Below are 20,472 nucleotides of genomic sequence, written 5' to 3' on the forward strand. Positions count from 1 at the left end.
CCGGAAGTGAGAGCGCTTGCCTCATCTCCTGGCACACAACTTCTGTTACAGAGCAATTGCGCAGTCATTAATTTTGGCGACGAGCTTCTTGACCTCTTCTTGTACGATTTCTCGTATCAGTTGGCGCAAAGAACCTTCGTCGGGTGTCGTTGCTGGGGTCAGGGCTACCGCGCTGATCGGCTCACTATTGGTTGGGTGGTCATACTGCCAGTAGAGTAGAAGAAGTGCACGTTCGATCGATGTCACTTCCTTGGAGAATTCATCAACACTTGTAGGCGTATTCGTACGACACCAGCGAACAGCTGCTCCTTAGCGCCCCGCATGAGGTGGCTAATCTTTTTTGTTTCGGGCATATTGGGATCTGCTCGACGAAACAGCCGCGCCATGTTCTCAACAATCATCGTAGCGGATTCGTATGGCTTTTGAATCCGTGACTAGAAGAGACGCTGTGTGATTTCTCGTCTTTCGGTGCCTGCGAACGTATTGAGGAACTTCTGCTGGAACTCGTCTCAAGACAACCACAAGCGATTCGTAAACCATGTTCGGGCTCCGTCTTGAAGCGGAAAATACACGTAGCCCAATTTATGTGTGGTGTTCCACCCATTACCATTCGCTGTGAGCTTTAATTCCTCGAGCCAGTCATGTGCGTTCTTACATCTGTTTCCGTGGAAGTCAACCGGAAGTCAAGGGTTCAAAACAGTAAACTGCGTCGAGCTTGGGCTGGACATGTTGGGGCCAGTGCTTCCAGGCATCGCCATGCTTTCTGGCACGGTCACGCTTTGCGGCAATGGACCAAACTCCGGGTTGAGGTCGAACAGCTGGCGGCTGCTGCGGTGAAAGCGGTTGTCGATGCGTGGAAGTCTTTTTGAACTAGATGTGGGGCTGTTGCCACACGTTCCGAACTTGTACCCAGTGCCTCCACCAGTGTCACAATGCAGAAACAGCAGCAGTTGAATACAAGAAAACTCGCTTTATTTGTACCAGAACACTGGCAAACTGATCGGAGGAGAACCTCGTGTTTCTCTCTCGTTGCGCGTGCTCTTTGTTGTGCTCTTGGTGCTGCATATGCAATGCAGCGATATATATATATATATATATATATATATATATATATATATATATATATATATATATATATATATTGATGGCTCGGCAAAATTGTTCTCACTCAGTCAGCCAGAGTAATATTTGTTGTTCAATGTTGTTTAAAACAGCATCAGTCGAAAAGGTTGATAAGCTTATCTTTCTAAAACTGGGTTATTCGAACAAGTGTGAAAGAACAGCTGGTACTGAAACAGTAGCGTGCAGTATGGTGATATGTTTGATAATCGGTCATATAACCTTAGTTACGGCATGATAACTAAGGCGGTATAGGAGGTGCTCATTAACATGAATTATAAAACTTTGGGTGGCTATTATTTTTGTTATTCAGTTTGTATATATTTTTCTACCAAAGACAAGCAGGTATTATGAGTAATTATAGTAAAAGTTGCGTTTTTTATTATTGCTTCGGTCTCACTAATTGAAACAAAAAAGATCCCAAAAGGCTTTCTCGTAGCCTGCCACATTTTGGCTAATTTTGGAATGATCAGTCAATCAGGAAACTGGTGTCTGAGTTCAGCATTTTAAATAAGTAGGAGGAGTGCGGCGAACATCTTACTGCTTCATTACCTTACATTTTCCTTTTCTAAGGGAGTAATGTAGCTGACAAAGGGATGTATTTCTGAGAAATCCTAAAAGATGAGTGGTGCGTTAAATTTACCCGTAACACTTCGCCAATAGAGTTAAAGCTTGGTAATTTATCACCTATTAGTTCAAAAAACTTGATAATCCAGACAAGTTCTTAGACACGGCCATTCTCTGTAATGTTCGATGGCAACAATACCTTCACTGATTCAGTGACATTTGACTACAACCCGGTGCAATGAGATGTTCTTCGGGGAGCGCCGAGTGTGAAGCCCACTCCAAATGTGCGGCGCAAAACTAAAATAAGGACAATGACGGACAGCCGCACTGGGGGCCGTTCTGAGCATTCCCCTATTCAGGTACACTCTAGCTTCGCTGAAAGGAAAGCGATGCCCTTACCTATCTCTCCACAGTTTAGAATGTGGTTAAGCACCGCTGCTCGTAAACACGCCATCGCAGTATCGAATGAAGGATAGGGTAGCGCGTGAAATTGAAAAAGAATATACCCCATTCACAAAGCAGGTAATTCTTGCATGACAAAACCATCGGTAACGTTATTTGCCACAGATTTGATTTTCTCGGAAGCGCGCCATACAAATAGTTTTTCTTTGCTCGTGGCTTTCTAACAAAAACTCATCTAACCAAGCATACATATTTTGGCTTTTTCAATTAAAATTGAGTTGATCATTTGCACTGTTCTGCGTTATTGCCTTTTTTCCGCACCACCTAAAATTATTGTTTCCTCATAGCAAAAAAGTTGGTGTTCCGGAAAATCAACTGCTTTGCACGCAGCGTCACAAGCCTGGGAAAACTAGTTGGGTTAAAATCACGTGTGCCCAATAAACAATGCATTGCTGAGGTCAACTTTTTTAGGCATTGCAGGAAGTGACTCTTTCAGATTGTAATTCAAGAAGGATAACCGTCGATCAGTTCGGCGGCGGCAGGACCAGCATGCTTTGCAGGATTTCCTGTTCTAGCAAAGTAGTTCATAATACGTAGACAGTGCACTTGGTTGACTTCCCGTATTGAGGTTCTATGGTGATTAAAGAATATTTTTAGTTTGTTGAGTGTTTCAGCTATCAGGCACAGGACAAGAGTGTCTCATTAACATGAAAGCACGATTAACCTGACATGATAAAAAATAGCCTGAGTTTCCTATAAATGTAGCCTATAAACGGTGTTCTACAATTACTTCATGAAATGCTTAAAGGAGCGCTGAAAATCTTCCTCAATTAACCATAGAAACGATCCACTGGAAGAGCTTACTTCCATACAAATCCAATGCAGCAATATTTTCAAAAATCCGTCCAGTGCGAGTGGAGTTGCAAATATTTGGCGCATGCTGCAATTGCTCTCTCTCTTCGCTCAAAGCTAAGCAGGGAGGAATGGCAGGGGCAAAGAAAGCACGTAACCTGTGCGTAGAGATCTTCAGAACTCTTTTTTTTCTTCGAATGAGCGGCTTTCTCAGTGTGATCGCGCACGCGCGTGTGCACAAGTCACAGCCTCCACCGGCGGTCTCTGTAACGACCGAGTTCGCCATGTTCAAATCAGCCAATGACTTATATAGATGGGCTTGCCAAGGGTAAATCTTTAGCGTCTTCTGTCGTTGGTCGGGAAAAGAGAAATCAATTTTTAGCCGAATTTGATAGTTTATAGTGAATTACAGGCCGCGTGCTGCTCTATAATATTTGGCTCGCGTGTAGCCGGGAGTCTCCTACCGATTGGCAGCCTCTTCTGACGATGTTCAAAAAGTGTTGCAGGGATGTTTTAACATAAATATTGGAATTGATGCTCTCTACATTCAGCAGTGTCTTTTGTATCGTAGCAAGCATCCTAAGAGAACTACATACATCGTCTATGACAATACTTAAAGAAATAAAAGAATGAAACTTTTCTGTATTGGATATACAGAAAGTTTAACAAAGCATTTAAGGTAAGGCTGCCACCCGGCGGTGTGTCACCTGACTGATAAAGTCACACTTCCATTGGAAACGTGCTGAATATGACGGACGTGTAGAAACGACGCATTGAAGGAAAAAATCGTGAATGTCAAAGTCATGATGCATTAGTAAACTTTATAAAGAGCACTAATACAAGACAGTGGTAGATGTAAAAGGCGTGTTTTTAAAGCGAGAGGCAGGTTTCACTCCCGGATTCTGAACGTTTTTGTTTTCTGATCGTATGTATCTTGACGTCATTTACTTGATATAAGTACGCAAGTGAAGTCATGGAGTACCACAACATGAAACACTTTCGTGTTGAAATACTGCAGGCAAGACTTCCAAGCAGTTGAGGAAATTTAAGAAGACTGCCACCGCAAGAAAATTCAACTAGGAAGCAGCAAGAAAATATTGGACTTTGGTTACTTTTTCAGGATTTTCTCACCCGTTTGGAAGAACAACCGTATAGCGCCTACGAATAACGTTTATCAATTTTGCGTAAAGTTGGAGATTTCCTGGTATTAAGTGTTTGGGTTTATCAAAGGTGATAAGGTGACATTGTTTGCTTGGTCTTTTTATATTACGTACGTGGCACCACTACCTGAATATCGCCTATGCCGCAGTTTCTATTGTCATAGGAGCGGCACGTATAATATTTTCATTGTGAGATTTGCGCGCTGAAAGACTACGCACCTGAATCAAGGATCCTCTTAATGCTTTTAAGTGGATGTTATGGCCGGAAGAACACGACGGAATTCATTCTGTTCGTACGCTCTAGCTCAAAAAGCTGAAGAGTGCGAATGTTTTTACTCACCATTGGACATGTGTGGCACGCGCACGATGTCGCAATTGTCGTATTCGGCCGCCAGGAAGATATATTGAAGGGGAAGAGTTTTTACTGCAAATACACAGAGCTCAAAACATGGCATAGACAAATATCATTGTACACAGAGATCAAAACAAAGCAAAGACAAATATCCAATTAGTGACGAGAACAGTTAGTTTAGGAACCAAGATAATGAAAGCTTGTTCATGCCAAAATCTTTCGAAAATTCAGAACGAAAATAATATCATTATTTATAGTTTTCTTAGGTGCTTAACCTACGTACTTGAACGACAGTTATGGTAAAAGAGGATGCGAAGCAACTCTAGGCATCGAGTTACCTTAGCCTATAGTTATCTTATCGTTTATACCAACTCAAGGAATTTTGATAGAATGCATAATATTGGCGGTTACCACTCATTTGAGAAATTGGTGCGAAGACGCCCAGCTTTTTTTCAAAAATATCGAAGAACGTTTGTTAAGTTCTTTTTTTTCTGTCATGAAAGATCATTTTATAAAAACCTTTTTTGGGTGCATGACACAACTTTGTTGCTCATTGAACGTGACGTGGGCCTTCTTCGTAGTCAGATAATAATTGGTGGTGCGACGATTACTTTGCAACAAAAAAGTATGTTCTCTGAGCAGCGTAATTTATGAGTAGAACTACTTCTTCAGCATGGACTACAACAAAAAAAAACAATATTTCAGTGTCACCACAGTCTTTTTGCTCACTAGTTTCACGGTATTCGAAGATAATTGAGAAAAATTACCATTTATTGACTGCATTAGCTGAAGCGAAATGTTCCTCTTTTGAAACTACTCATAAGTTTTGCTTGCGACAAATCGTCTTGTAAAATAACCTTCGTGCCTATTCTTGCAGTGGTACTCTTCTGCCTTTTGTGCCGTTTCAGTCACTTTAATTCGGTATTCACTTCTCGCAGCCCATAGAGGTCTGAAAGTTTGCCTTTAGTTGTCCATTATGCTCCGAACACAGTTTTACTGGCTGCTCGAGGATTTGGCTTTACAGAGCTGATCAGATGAAAACTAAGGCATTGATACTTTTACGGAGCATTTCTGAAATCAGCCACGGCTGGTGTCGGTCGCAACAAGTAGAAAGTCGGCAAACTATGTCCAAAAAGCAGCATGCTGTCGCATACCGAGTTTGCGAATCTCTTAACGAAGATTTTACCCTTGTCGAGAAAAGCTGACACGTTTTCCTAAAATTCTGACGTCATCGATGGTTCGGTAAGCAGAGCAGTGGACGCTATGTGAATGGGAATTGCTCTGTGCTTAGGCAAGCACTTCCTCGGGTTTCGTGGTAATGAAGGTGAATTTAGCGCTGGATCTAAAACTGTAGCAATAGCTTTATATGCACGATATTTTTCGTGAGAAATATTTTACAGACAACTTAGCTGCGCATTGTATGTCACCTTGGTTTGAGAATTCAGGTAGTAATGGGCAGAGTGGAGAGTGGTCATGGTGTTAACGTCAAAGTGAGCAAATGTTCATGCGGGAAACCACTTAATTATCCCGTACCTTTTGTCTATTTTTTGTGAGTACTAATTTAACAGAACCATTTCCTAGCTGAACGCAACGATATTGTCACAGCCACCAACGCAACACAGGCATCGCAAACCATCCGAAGCGCTGACGGCAGCCACTTTGGACCATCGAGCTGGCACGCGGAGCAGCCGATAGGCTTGGCTTAACGGTGTCGACGTGGAAGTCACCCGCTGCGCGCTCCCGCGTGCCTTGCAAGACCACAAGAAAGTTTCGGAACCAATCACATATCAACGGAGTGAATGATGACCCGTGAGGTGAAGCGTTCGTCAGTTCGTCCATGTTTCCGTCCGTCCATGCGTTCGCCCGAGCGTTCACCCGTGTGTCCGTTCATTCGTGTGACCTTCGGTGAGTCCGTTCGTTCATGCGCCCATCCAAGCGTCCATCCGTCCATGCTTCTGTTCGTGCGGCCGTCCTTCTGTCTGTCCATCCATCTGTCAATGTGCCCCTCTGTCTGTCGTTCTGCCCATGCATCTGTCAGTCTATCCGTCCAGCATACGTCCGTTCATCCGTCTATCTAGTAAACACTCGCATTGTACACAAAAGGGGGAAGAAGTGTACACTCAAGGGCTCGTTTTTCCGTGTTTTTACAAAAGCAGGATTGATAGTTGTGCTAGTTAGTGATACATTATGGGCAGTAACACTGCACAAACCCACGGGACGAGAACACACACAAACAGCGCATGTTTGTATATATATATATATATATATATATATATATATATATAGATGAATGTGTGTGTGTGTGTGACGCGAACATTGTTAAGTATTCTAATATTTCTGTAAACCGACTTATCCCTAATTACATCACAATAAAAATTTATAACGCACACTTCAGAAGATTGGTAGTTTTTTCGAGCCTTAGTGCACATGGATCGTAACATCAGTACTGACGATAAAAAAAATATGCTTCAGCAAAACACAATCTCTATGTGTGACATCATATCTTGCGTGCGGCAGAGTATTCTTTAAGTGCAGCAGGTGAAATATAGCTTCTCTGCATGCATTCTTACCGCTTATTTGAGATGGTGTGTAGGCATTTGCCTTCTCGTAACCTTCGGTGGTCTCCGTAATCAGGTAAAGTGTCCTGTTGATCCTGTAACATAACCACCCTTTGCATTGAAACTGCCAACATGAAATAAACACATATTTATCTATGTATGCTGGTAGACGTGAAAAACAAGCCACTGAGAACTGCTTACAACCCTTCAGGCTCATATCTACCCCGTCACTGTAATATTCCTCCTTAGTCTAGCATGCCTTTCAACTTTTTACCACTGCGGGAGCAGTGCATGCACGCGATGGAATTGGTGCTATTCTTTTGTACTTAAAAGCCTAATGCCTGTACCGCACGGGAAAAGCATGCTATATGGCGATTAGTTATTAAGGGCATATTACCCTCCAAGCCATAAAGCCCTTTTTACAGTGTAAGCTGTTATGAGATCACAACACGGTCACACGCGGCGCGTAGTTGTCCACCGCTGGTATTCATAGCCACTATCATACGAATTAATAAAATAACGCAAATGAAATACCAAGGACATAGGGGGATTCTAACCTGGGTGCACTGCGTGCCAACTCGGTATTCTAGCACTGAGCCACGCTGGTGACTCGTTCACAAACTTGTCTTTGGCAAGCTTCAAGTCGGGAAAGGAATCGCGCTAAAATAGTGACGGGTTTTAAAAGAGCAAAGGAACAAGCAGGCGGCACACAATGCAATCGCATAACGAGTAGGTCCTTCAATGCTCCAACACTATACAAAACCTTGTTCTTTATCACCTATTAACTGTGGCACATACCAACTTCAGGTGAAATTGTTCATCGCCGTCAGTCTAAACATGAAACACAAACTTCAGACAACATTTGTTTCAAGTCTTTCGCGGATACCACGCTTCTCCAAAGAATAACGACCGAAAACATAGTGAATGCCGGCATACTACACAGAAATTATGGTAATTTATGACGTAGTGGTTACCCAACAAGTGTGCTTCTGTCGATTATATGCCCTGTCGTGGTGGCCTAGTGGCTAGGGTACTCGGCTGCTGACCTACAGGTAATGGTAACGAATCCCGGCTGCGACAGCTGTATTTTCGATGGAGGCGAAGATGCTGTAGGCCCGTGTGCTCATACATCGGTGCACGTTTAAAAAAAACCAAGTGTAAAAATTTCCAGAGACCTTCACTACGGCGTCTCTCATATTAATATGGGGGTTTTGGGACGTTAAACCCCACGAATTAATCAATCCATCTATCATTTGTCAAAAAAGTGTTTAAAAAAGGCTCTTGAAGGCCTTCCAGCTTTCGCTGTGACTGTGCTGCGAGTTCCACGCATGTCTGGCAATTTTTAGGAGCACATTTCATCAAGCTCGAGGTGAAACGTCTCGTGTTCGCCAAAAGAAAAGCCAGCGTCATTGCTTATTAGGCACGCCCACCTATGGAGACAGTTCGCGCAGTCACCACGCTGAGTTCGCCCACCCCATGAGCCGAGCGCAAGTGACGAAAGGCCCTTGCTTATAGCGGCGTTGCCACAGCCAGCTTTGCCTGTTAGTTCTCGCACTACAGTTCGAACATTCTTGTATGGTCTTACAGGCTGTCGTTGGACAGCGTTTCGCATACGCCGAGACAAGATTTATCATCTGTGAAGCAGGCCACAATAGGCGCACAAGATAAAACAGCTTCAGTATTTCTGAAGCTTTACACAACGGGTGTTAACTGCTCCACTTTCTATGCCAAACTTTCTTTAGGTACAATGTTTACTCATTGCCAGACAAACTTTTTCTCTGTGTCCATACAAAATGTTTTGGCAAATTTTGTATCTGGATTCATGAATTTTTATGATGCCAAAAATGACGTTCATAAAATGTTCGCTTCATTTAGTAGTGTACAAAGTAATTCGCGAGGGCGTTTTTCCTACACGTTTTATGGAATATGTACTACCACGTCGTCGAAAATTATATTTCAATTGTTGTCCAAACGTGCCAAGAAAACGCGGGCATGCGGGGAAGAGGCAGCAAAGACTTGAAGAAATCTAGAGGAGCGACAAGTCTAGAGCCCATGCTGAATCTCCTGGTGAGGCCACCACAACTTCAATTGCGGGGTAGCTATATGCACGATACATTTTCTAATTTAGCGGGTATATAAATGCTAACTGATCATTATTCTTTCTCCGAAGCAGCGAGATATCAGCTACAGTTGTGTGACATTATGGATGATGACGACAAATTAAACCGGAGCCCTTTAATAATTTTCTTTTTATCTCTTTATATTTTCAGTCGATACTGTTATATACAAATAGTTACTGTCAACTTATGAACATATAGCAATACTGTTGTATTTGAGTCATACCACAATTTCACTTGTAATTTAGGAGTTTTCCTTTAGGGATACGCGGCTCATGGCATATCCCACAGTGTGGATGTGTACTCTTTATACAAGGTTACACTTTGCCACACTCTTATTTTTATTATGTTAAAAAATGAAACCTAGCCACTCGCTCTTCAGCTTGCCTTTCCTAACGTATGGTTGTTGATTATCACCCGAAAGTCACGGATTTCCTTCCGGCCGCTGTGGCAGCATTTTGGTGCTGGAAGTCTTCCAGGAGTTCACTTTCATGAAGAACGCTCTTTGGTGAGAAACGCTCTCTAACTGTGGGATCTCAAACCACGTTAAAGAACACCAGACGGTGAAAATTTCTAGATCCTGGTACTAAGGTTTCCCTCATAATGAAATGATGCTTTTGGGACGAAGCAACTTAGATATTATTATTATTATTATTATTATTATTATTATTATTATTATTATTATTATTATTATTATTATTATTATTATTATTATTATTATTATTATTATTATTATTATTATTATTATTATTATTATTATTATTATTATTATTATTATTATTATTATTATTATTGATGTTGGTGTTCGTGTTGTTTCTTTTGAGCTTGGCATTTTGCGCAAAAAAAGACAGGTGCCGACTAACAACTGAAATTATTTTTTGTCAAACATACACATAAAGGCAAGGCAGACACGTGTTTATAACTGCAGGTTGGCACTTAGATAATCTGTGTAGAGTTTATTTAGGTTCAACGATGATCTTGCCACACATATATCACCAGACTTGTGTAGGAAGAAGGTCACAACATTCTTCCGCGCTATCCTATCTTTGAGCTTCTACAACACTTCCATTTTATCTATAGTACACTGAAGGACGACAACTACATTCCTTGCAATGCAGGCATAGATTAGACGAAGGCTTTCCTTTCAGATAATTTATGTCTTTCAATATCTGTAAACAATTAATATTCATTCCTTACTAAATCAAACCGCAGTGTTTTCAAGATCAAAGATGGGACAACGCGAGAGATTGTTGAGGCCTTTTCTTACCTAATTCTGGTGGCGTAGGTGCGGCTAAATCACACATACCTACTCTTCTGCTTCCGTGTCCAGTTCAGTAATCGTGGGCTGTAGTTCGTCCCCTGAGTCACTCATCAAGGCAATGTCTCCAGCGAATAGCTGGTTACTAAGATATTCTACATTCTGATATTTCCAATCTAGGGCCCTGAAAACCTCCTGTATACACGTGATGAATAGCATTGGAGAGATCGTGTCTCCCTGCCTTACACCCTTAGGTATATAGATTCTGTGACTCTATAGGGAACTATGGTGGCTGTGGATCCACTTCAGATTTCTTCCAGTATGTTTATGTAGGGCTCGCTAATGCCCTGATTCCGTAAGGCCTGCCTCACTATTGATGTCTCGACTGAGTTGAACGCCTTCCCGTAATATATGGAGGCTATTTAAAGGGGTTGGCTATGTTTCACGCCTTTCTCTATCACTTAGTTCATAGCACGAACATGATCGTCTGTAGAGTAGCCTGTACAAAAATTTGCTTGGTGTTTCAGTTGATTGAGCTCTAATGTGACCCTAATTTTATTAGCTATTATTTTAAAAAATACTTTGTAGAGAATGAACAGTAAGATGATGTGCCTGTTTTTTTTTTCAGGTCATTGACGCCTCCTTACATATGATTGAAGATGATGTTGGCATTCTTTCTAAATTCTTGTACTTGTTCTGTCAAGCGACAATGCCTATATAAAATTGCCAGTTTTTCTAACACAGTTTCTTCGCTGTCCTTCAGCAGGTTCGTTGTTACCTCATCCTCACCAAAAGCTTTGCCTCTTGGATTTTTTCTACGACTTTCCTTACTTCTACTATCGTTACTAGTACGATGTCATTTTCGTCTGGGCTAATATTGCTTCTTGCGATATCATTCTAGTTTTTTCGGCTTCTATCCTATACATATTGTTCATGACGTTGCCTTTTTTGTCATTTGATGCACACCCAATTTCACCTATGCACAAGTTCGCCTTAGCAGCTTTTAGGTTTCTGCCGCTTTTTAAAGTCCACTTGATTTTCTTTATGCTTTATATTCAGATGTCCGCAACCCTACGCCTATTGATCACTGTGAAAGCTCCATGAGGTCTAGTTCGTCGGTTGCATTTGAGGCTTTCTTGATAGGCCGTCGCTTCATAAGAATTTCATCTGGTGCGACAGTTTGCCTGTCTCCTGTACAGTGACCATTCATCTTACTCTCATTGCACTTTTTTATGATACTATTAATATTATTGTTCAATGTGTCTACCCTAAGATCGTTTACCACGTTTAGTGCCACGAATATATTCTGCAGCGAAACTTAATTTCTGTTCTTTCCTTTTCATCACTAGCTCAATATTTGGCTTCTTGTGTATCAGTTTGTCTTTATTGCTAAAACTCTTGGTGAGTTCTAGTTTTTACCACTTTATAGATGGTGACTGCATTGGATCTTGTAGACTACTTCTACATACTGTAGAATGCCTTGGTGTGCGCACAGTATAAAATTCATTTCAATTTTAGTTTCGCAGTTAAGGCTCCGCCATGTCCACTTAAGGTTAGCCCATTTTCTCTTGAATGTATTAAAAATCAGTAAATTATTACGGTCTGCGAACTCTCCTAATAACTTCGCTCTGGCATTTCTAGAGCCGATGCCGTATTCCCGCACTTCACGGTCTCCGGCCTGTTTTTGCCTACTTTGGCATTAAAGTCATGCATAAGCATAAAATACTCGGACTTTATTGATGACTAACCTCACGTATTCGTAGAAGCGTTCAAGTAAATGATCATCCGCGCCCAATGTAGACGCGTACGCTTGTACCACCTTCATCTTGTTTTTTTAGTTAAGTATAATTACGATACTTTCCCCCTCTGACTTATGCTATAGTATTCCTCCGTGTTACCAGTGGTATTCTTGAGTATAGGAAGCTCCACGCCTGGTTCCTTTCTGTCAACTAATTGAGAGTAGCATGGAATGAATCCGTTCTTCAGCACTGTATGAGCCTCACGTATCCTTCTAACTTCGCTGAGCACTATTACATCCCATACAATACCATGTTTTGGTCGAATAGCATAGCACTCTTGCGTAAACGCAGCCAAGTTGAGATTTCAATGGTGGCCCGTCCAGACCGAGAGATTTTTAACAACCTCCGCTGCGTCACCAGTCTGACCGGCATCTTGGACAGTTGCTTCCCAGCCCCTGGGGACTGAAGGCAGATCTGGAACTGATTGGTGCGTATAGGGACTTGTTTATGAAGAATGTGCAGCAACAACGAGGAACTAGGGTACAATACTTGGCTGCCACGTATAGGGCCTGCTTCGCAATCCATTTATAATTCTTTAGTTGTTGTGTGCAATTACAGCTACCGAAATTGACGAGCGTGGACAACTACACAAGACACGAAAATTGGTGATTTATATCGTCTCATATCGGCCTTCGCTGTATGAATCGCGAAATCACCAGCAAGCTTTGTGTATAAAAGACTGCTGTAATGGTTTTGAGACATTGCAAAAAGGGTACCTTGCGTTTATTTTGTATGCAGATTTAATGCTCTCCACGTGCCAGAGTGAGACAAGATCAATAAAATATTTCACTTCAATTTTAGGCATCTTGTTACTGAGAATCAGCGAGCCAGCCCCACCACAATGAACATTATCTCGGTGAGCCAAGAGAATTCTTTTGAGTTTACGAATTCTGCATCCGGCCTGCAGCCGAAATCGCAAAAGTCCCTGTCGGCGTCAGCAGATCACCATTCTCTCAGCGTTGTTTGCACGCACCAGAAACAGATGACAGATCAGCCACTATTACGTCGTAACTTGCTGTCACACTGTGACGTCACACTGCCATGAAACATCGTTTAGAAATCTCCCACTTGATATCGAAAACGATAACACTTTTCCATGGCAGTGGTATTGAATTACATTTTACGTTACTCTTTGCGGGGTTCTCAACATCTGTGCTTTTATATACAGTGACAATTTAAAAATATTTATAATTCATATCAGTACTCAACGGATATGAACGTTAGTATAGAAAAGAAAAGCGTATGATGTTCAGATAAAATGGCTTACGATACTGGTGTTCGTACGGACTGCCTGGCAGTAACCATTCCACCAGTGTATTGCGGCAGATTTTATGTAAGCAGTGCGTGATATTTTGTTTTTCCCCAGCATCACTTATCAGTCTTGCAGGTACATTTCTACTTCTGTTAAATTGTAAGCGTTTCCAAAATTACATTGGTCAAAGCACTGATATTTCCACTCATAGCTACTTATGAAAATGACGTGGCTGTGAATGAAACTTGCATGATCAAACTTTCGCTGTGTATTTGTAAAAACTATTAAGGGCTTGATGATAGAGCAAAAAATGTATGACTAATTTCTAAGGATACCTGCTATCCGTAAAGTATTGTCAACGACTTACCATGGACGCATGGCACAAGCTAGCTACAGCCGAGCGTTGGCGAATGCCATCGTCACTTGAGTGAGAAGCTTTAACCTAGAATGAGTCCTCCCAAATATTTAGATCTTGGAATAAAAATCAATATATGACGACATGTGTGTTTGTAGGCACTAAACTCGAGGGATGCCACCACACACAATCTGCTACACTCTGTGGGGCTCCGTTATACTCGCATCGCTGTTTGGAGGTGCTTCTTGTGGCTGCCCTGCACAAAGTTTTCTTATTCCCGCACATAGCCTTGGCTTGCTTTGCTCTTTCATCATTGGCCTGCACTTGGGGGGAGGGGGTGTATATTTTACATCTTATTTTTACTCTATGATAGCTTAGTTCTAGCCGAAAATTTTGTAAGCAGGACATAAAACAAAGACGAGCCACCACCTTGTTTACTTTTACTCAGCAGCAACTGTGGCGCGTTTCCTGAAGGATAACTGTCGCGTGGTGACCTTAATGGCGGGCGAAGGCTTCTAGTCTTGCTAGGAGGACCGTGGGCGCTGCCTCCAATCACCTGTGCTTAGTTAGTGCTTAGGCTGAGGCTTTTATATACACTTACGTCAAGTGATATTGATTTTTCTGATGAAATGAAAACCTTCGTATCGTCAGGATACAGAATAAGTTCAGGAGAACTAAGTATATTGAAAAAATTGTTGATTAGGCTTAGAGTAATACTGGACAAAATATAGACCCTTAGAGTGCCCTTGGTAAATTTATTATGGTACATATTGTAATATTGATTTGTACAAACTGGTAGCAATCTTCCAGGTAACATTAAAAAAGATGTAGCAAACTCCTCGCACTCTATTCCTGTATAATTTATTATTCCGTAGTTTCAATTGCGCGAAGGCAAGTGACTTTTGAAGGGCGAGAAAGAGCCAAAGATTGTGTTTTTTTGTGTTTTCCATGTTTTTATTATATTCTCTTTATTATAGCACCACTTCTTCCGTTATTTCATTCAGATAACTATATAAAAGGCTTAGTATTTTCACTAAGATTAATATAATTGCAAATTATTACCTAAGGTTTATTTCACACCGGGTATTCTCTGCTATACGAAATTTGTTGCACAGTTATGAGGTGTTGTGAGAAACTTTTGAAGGGTAGGTGGTTGACATAATGAAGCTTGACAGAGTGAAAACATAGCTGTTGCCATGTTGAACTTTCAGAGAAATTTCCAGAAATTCACAGTTTATTTACTTTTAAATTAGTGTTGAAGTACTGACTATTACATTCGTGGCGTAGTAAAACAATGTGTCACAAAAACTTAGCAGATGCATCTTATGGGCAAGAAGTGGCAGCCTATACACAGCATTGCAAGTTGTTCTCAGCATCCAAACACAGCATTCGAAAGTGCTTCTTGTTGTCAGTAGGCCACACATTCCAGCGGACAGTTTACATCGAGTCGATGGGCACGGAATGGGCTGTGCCACCAGACAGCACTCAAATGGTAAAGAATGATTGATTGATTGATAGCTTAATATGTGGGGTTTAACGAGCCAAAACCACCATATGATTACGAGAGACCCCGTAGTGGAGGGCTTCAGAAATTTCGACCAGCTGGGGTTCTTTAACATGCACCCAAATCTGAGCACACGGGCCTACAACATTTCGGTCTCCACCAGAAATGGTGGTAAAGGTAAAGGACGGCTGCGTAGGTACTGATCAAGAAAACATGGTTATAGAGACAATGCATAAATAAAGCCTGAGTGCCTAAGTGAACTGAAATGAAATGAAAAAGCATCAAAGCGAAGCAGCACCCCTTCACGGGATAGTAAGTCTCGCAAAGACCCAAGCGCCCTGGAGACAGTTGAGAAAACACTTACAACAATTTGAGAGGAAAAAAACGACGAATGATGATGACGTACTGATGATCTCGGTTACAGTATATGTACTGTAAGGCAACGCATGTTATTTTAAATGAAGTCATGAGTACACGGGTGACTGCTTGGTGAACGTTGTGATGAATTGAGGTGGGCCGCGAGGTTGCCGCAGCATACTTTGGAAGCCCAAATATGTATCGCAGCAGTTGCCTAATATTGGTACGAGTTGTCACTACAAAAACTGTATTAGGCACGGCAAAGATTTCGGTGCTTCTTGACGTGTGTGATATTTTTCTATTGTTTTCAGCAGTAGCATAATCAATACACGCCTGTTGTGAATCAAGGAGTCATGTGTATTGATATTCTGCGTGTAGTATCCTGACTATTGCTTAGGTTGTTATCAATGTTAACTGCGTATAGCTTATTTAGTGATCTAAAATGACAACAAAAACTCTTCATTATCGTCATCACTAAAATCAACAACACTGTTGCTCTTGGCTACGTAGTACACTTCCATATTTCAGGCCATAACAACTGTGCAATGGGCGGGGGCTCTAGAGCAGTAGAAAAATGGAGAATGTTTAGCAAAAATATGCCATGACTAAAGCAATAGTTTTACATAAGTTTCACATAATGCTGCTGCTGTAATTTAACCTATGTGACATTGCATCATCAATAGCAGTCTGACCGCTGTTTTTTTATGATACGGTTTATGGTGGTGATTGTTTTTTTATTGATAACAGCTCAGAGCTTAAGATGACCCTTATTAGCTGCAATTTTTCTATGGTATTTTCATCCACTGTCTAATGTTGAGCTTCTCCATATGGAAGATAAGAAGTCTAATTCGGACGTACAGAAACTTTGTCTGTACGTCCAAATAAACACTGATCGTAGCATATTTTTACAATTTCAAAGAATACATGATGCTATTTCGAAATGTGTGTGAACATAAAAGCACAGAATTATATACTGTGTACAACAATGAGCGTTTTGAAAATGCTCAAAACAAATTGCTTCAAGGCCACTTGTTCTGTTAACGCTGTGAACATGCGTAATTGTCTGCGCAGTTTGAGAGTCAAGTTGTCATCATAATGACTTCGACATGGTCACTGCAATAAGGAAGGTTCATCGTACATTCGTTTGCTACTCTATATTATAGTACCCTCAAAAAATATCTGTCTCTAAAAGTGAGAATTTCCTAAAGAAAACCATATGCTTCTTATATTGTGGTGATACGACAGATATTTCTTGCTTTTTTCCCATCTTCGTAGCATTCAGTTCACGAGTTTCTGTTCGCGTCGTCAAGTGAAACCTATGACGTTTTTTGACGATCTCATACAAGGTCAGCAATTTCTTCGAGTGAAAATTACATCACCCGCCCTAAACCAATATCCTTCAGACATCATCATTGAATGAACATGTCTTCTTTGAATCACTGAACTGCTGCATATTGTAGCGATGCCGAGGCAGACAGGCTAAAAAACAAGCGTCTTTATTAGGGCGAACTTGTGCCCACGAGTCTAATGACTATGGTCGTCAAGTCCGAGTAGCCGAGTGGCACGGAATCAACTATATTCCTCTTCCTCGTAGGCCAAGCGCACGAAAGCGTGGCGCATGCCAGCCGGGTCTTGCTGGTGCTCTTGCCACGATAATTGCGGCGGGCTACTTGAATGCGGCCAACCTGTCGCGGCATTATCCTCCTCCTCAGACGCATCTTCCTGATGCTTGAGAGAGTGAAATGATACATGCGCACTCTCACTCGTTTTCCGACGATCTGTCATGATAGGGCTTCATGCGGACTACGTGTGCCACTTTCGTGGGATTGCGGCGTCTTGAGCTCACGGGTCCCGCGGATCTGACTTCATAAGTGACGTCGCTGGTACGGTTGAGTACTTCATAAGGGCCGAAGTATCGACGAAGAAGCTTATCAGAGAGTCCACGGTGGTTCACGGGGATCCGTATCCACACTTTGTCACCGGGATGATAAAGTGCGTCACTGCGTCGCTTCTTGTACCGACTAGAGTCGACGCACTGTTGACGCCGTATTCGGTATCTTGCCATTTGTCGTGCTTCTTCGGCTCTTTGCAAGAAGTCATCTAAGTCAGGTGGATAGCTGTTTTCGCCCTGCAGTGGTAACATGGCATCCAGTGGGGTGGTCACTCTTCGGCCGAATACTAGTTTGAAAGGGGTAACGTGTATTGTTTCTTGAACGGCTGTATTATATGCGAATGTTACGTAGGGTAATATTTCATCCCATTGTTTATGTTCAACATCGACATACATTGATAGCATGTCGGTCAGAGTTCTGTTGAGGCGTTCGGTTAAGCAATTTGACGGAGGGTGATACGCCGTCGTTCTTCTGTGATCGGTATTTGTCATGCGCATCAGACATTGCATGAGGTCTGCAGTATATGCGGTGCCCCGATCAGTAATAACGACCATGGGCGCACCATGTCTGAGCACTATGTTGTTCACAAAGAACTTGGTGACTTCGGCAGCTGTCGTACTGTACAGAGAGTCAGTCTCAGCATAACGGAAAAGATAGTCTGCGAGTGTTGAAGATTGGGCGAGTTGGTTCGTCGTACTTGAACTGGTATAGCGCATTACGGGGAAGAAGAAACGGCCGAGCAGACCGACACAAGAGGACTAGCGCTCTGTCCTCTTGTGTCGGTCTGCTCGGCCGTTTCTTCTTCCCCGTAATGCGCTATACCAGTTCAGATAGTCTGTAGCTACGATAATTCATTTCTTGCCTGCACATAATGCTGGGAAAGGTCCTAGGAAGTCCCTGCCGACTTGTTGGAATGGGGCATCCGGGGAGTCTATTGGCTGGAGAAGGCCGGCTGGTTTTACGGCTGGAGTTGTGTGCCGTTGACATTGACGACAAGTTTTCACGTAGCGCTGGACTGATGCGAGCAACTTAGGCCAATAGTACTTCAGGCGAATCCTGGCGAATATTCGTCTCAGACCCATGTGTCCAGATGTTGGCTCGTCGTGGCATGCATGCCGAATTTTCTGTCGCATGGCTGTGGGCATGACTAGTAAAAACGTTTCGCCTTTAGGTTCGAAGTCCCTCCTGTAAAGGACACTTCCTCGAAGGCAGAACGTGGAGAGCCCTCTGGAGATTATGAGAGGGACTTGAACGTCGAGACCCTGCAAGTGTTGTATAAGCGCCAGCAAATCCGGGTCATCTCGTTGTTGAGCGATTTCGGATGCGTCGACAATGCCTAGAAACGGGAAGTCTTCCTCTTCAGGTACACTTGGATCGACGGGAGAGCGTGACAGGCAGTCGGCATCACTGTGTTTCCGTCTAGATTAGTATACGACAGTAATGTCATACTCCTGCAGCCTAAGGCTCCATCTGGCTAGTCGACCTGACGGATTCTTGAGATTTGCCAGCCAGCATAGAGCATGGTGGTAACTGACAGCTCTGAACGGTCTACCATAAAGGTAGGGTCGAAACTTATTTATTGGCAGATGACTGCGAGGCACTCTTTTTCAGTTGCAGAGTAGTTTGCCTCAGCTTTTGAGAGTTTGCGGCTGGCATAGGCTAACACCTTCTCTTGACCATTTTGCCACTGGACCACGATGGCGCCGAGGCCGACATTGCTGGCATCTGTATAGACTTCAGTGTCGGCTGTCTCATCAAAATGGGCAAGTATTGGTGAACCCTGTAGCCGTTTTCTTAATTCATCAAAAGCTTTCTGTTGTTCGCTTTCCCATGTGAAGGGCACGTCGTCTTTCGTTAGTTTTGTAAGAGGTTCCAATATCTTTGAGAAGTTTTCCACAAATCACCTATAGTAGGCACATAAACCCAAAAATTGACGCACTGACTTTTTGTCTTTCGGTGTAGGGAACCTTTGAACAGCGGCTGTCTTTTCGGGATCAGGACGAACACCTTCAGAACTAATGACATGTCCAAGGAATCGCAGCTCTTCGAAGCAGAAGTGGCATTTTTCGGGTTTGATTGTCAAGTTTGCTGACCGGATGGCTTGTAATACTGTACGCAGTCGCTCTAGATGTTTGTCGAACGTTGCAGAGAATACCACCATGTCATCCAAATACACTAGGCATGACTGTCATATCAATCCCGTGAGGACAGTGTCCATCATTCGCCGGAACGTCGCTGGTGGGGAACAGAGCCGAATGGAAGGCGCTTTGAATTCGCAGAGGCCATCTGGTGTCACGAATGCCGTTTTTTCACGGTCCCGCTCGTCGACCTCTATTTGCCAGTATCCGCTTTTCAGATCCAAGGAGGAGAAAAACTTTGCGGATCGCAGCCGATATAGTGTATCGTCAATACGTGGCAAGGGGTAGACATCTCGTTTAGTTACACTGTTGAGTTTTCGGTAGTCGACACAGAATCTAAGCGTGCTGTCTTTCTTCTTAACGAGCACTACGGGGGACGCCCATGGACTATTTGAAGGCTGGATGACATCATCCAAAAACGTTTTCTCCACTCGCTTCTTAATGATTACCCGTTCTTTCTGTGACACTCGATATGGATGCTGGCATATAGGCCTCGTGTCGTCTTGTGTTATAATTCTGTATTTCTCAATTGACGTGCGCTGGACCTTCGAGGCAATTGAAAAGCAATCAGAGAATTCCTTTACGAAGGCGTAAATCTGTTTCTTTTGACTGTCCGGAAGGCTCTGGTAGATGGTCACGGATGTGTCGATGTTGCAGGCCCCTGGTCGAGTGGTTGACGTCGTTAAGCTGCATAGTTCGGTCGCAATACAAAAGTCGTGTAAATAGGCAATAGCCGTGCCTTGAGCGACGTGTTGAAGTTTATTGGAGAAATTCATAAGAAGGACATCTA

The 20,472-nt window shown here is 42.6% G+C and overlaps 1 protein-coding gene across 4 annotated transcripts in view; it reads right to left on the reverse strand.

Annotated features, from left to right (window-relative positions):
* LOC119178498 (uncharacterized) overlaps positions 1–20,472 on the reverse strand; it is a 257,077-nt gene that overhangs the window by 226,668 nt on the left and 9,937 nt on the right. For 2 of the 4 annotated variants that reach the window (XM_037429705.2, XM_037429706.2), the window contains exons 4-5: positions 7,023–7,105; positions 4,441–4,524 (exon numbers count right to left, since the gene is read on the reverse strand). In XM_037429705.2, the coding sequence (XP_037285602.2) occupies positions 4,441–4,524; positions 7,023–7,105 (167 nt within the window). The remainder of the gene's footprint in view (positions 1–4,440; positions 4,525–7,022; positions 7,106–20,472) is intronic. The other 2 variants (XM_075870468.1, XM_075870460.1) reach the window with 1 other exon arrangement.

The sequence above is a fragment of the Rhipicephalus microplus genome, chromosome 1, assembly GCF_043290135.1.
Source record: "Rhipicephalus microplus isolate Deutch F79 chromosome 1, USDA_Rmic, whole genome shotgun sequence".
Classification (NCBI taxonomy): Eukaryota; Metazoa; Arthropoda; class Arachnida; order Ixodida; family Ixodidae; genus Rhipicephalus; species Rhipicephalus microplus.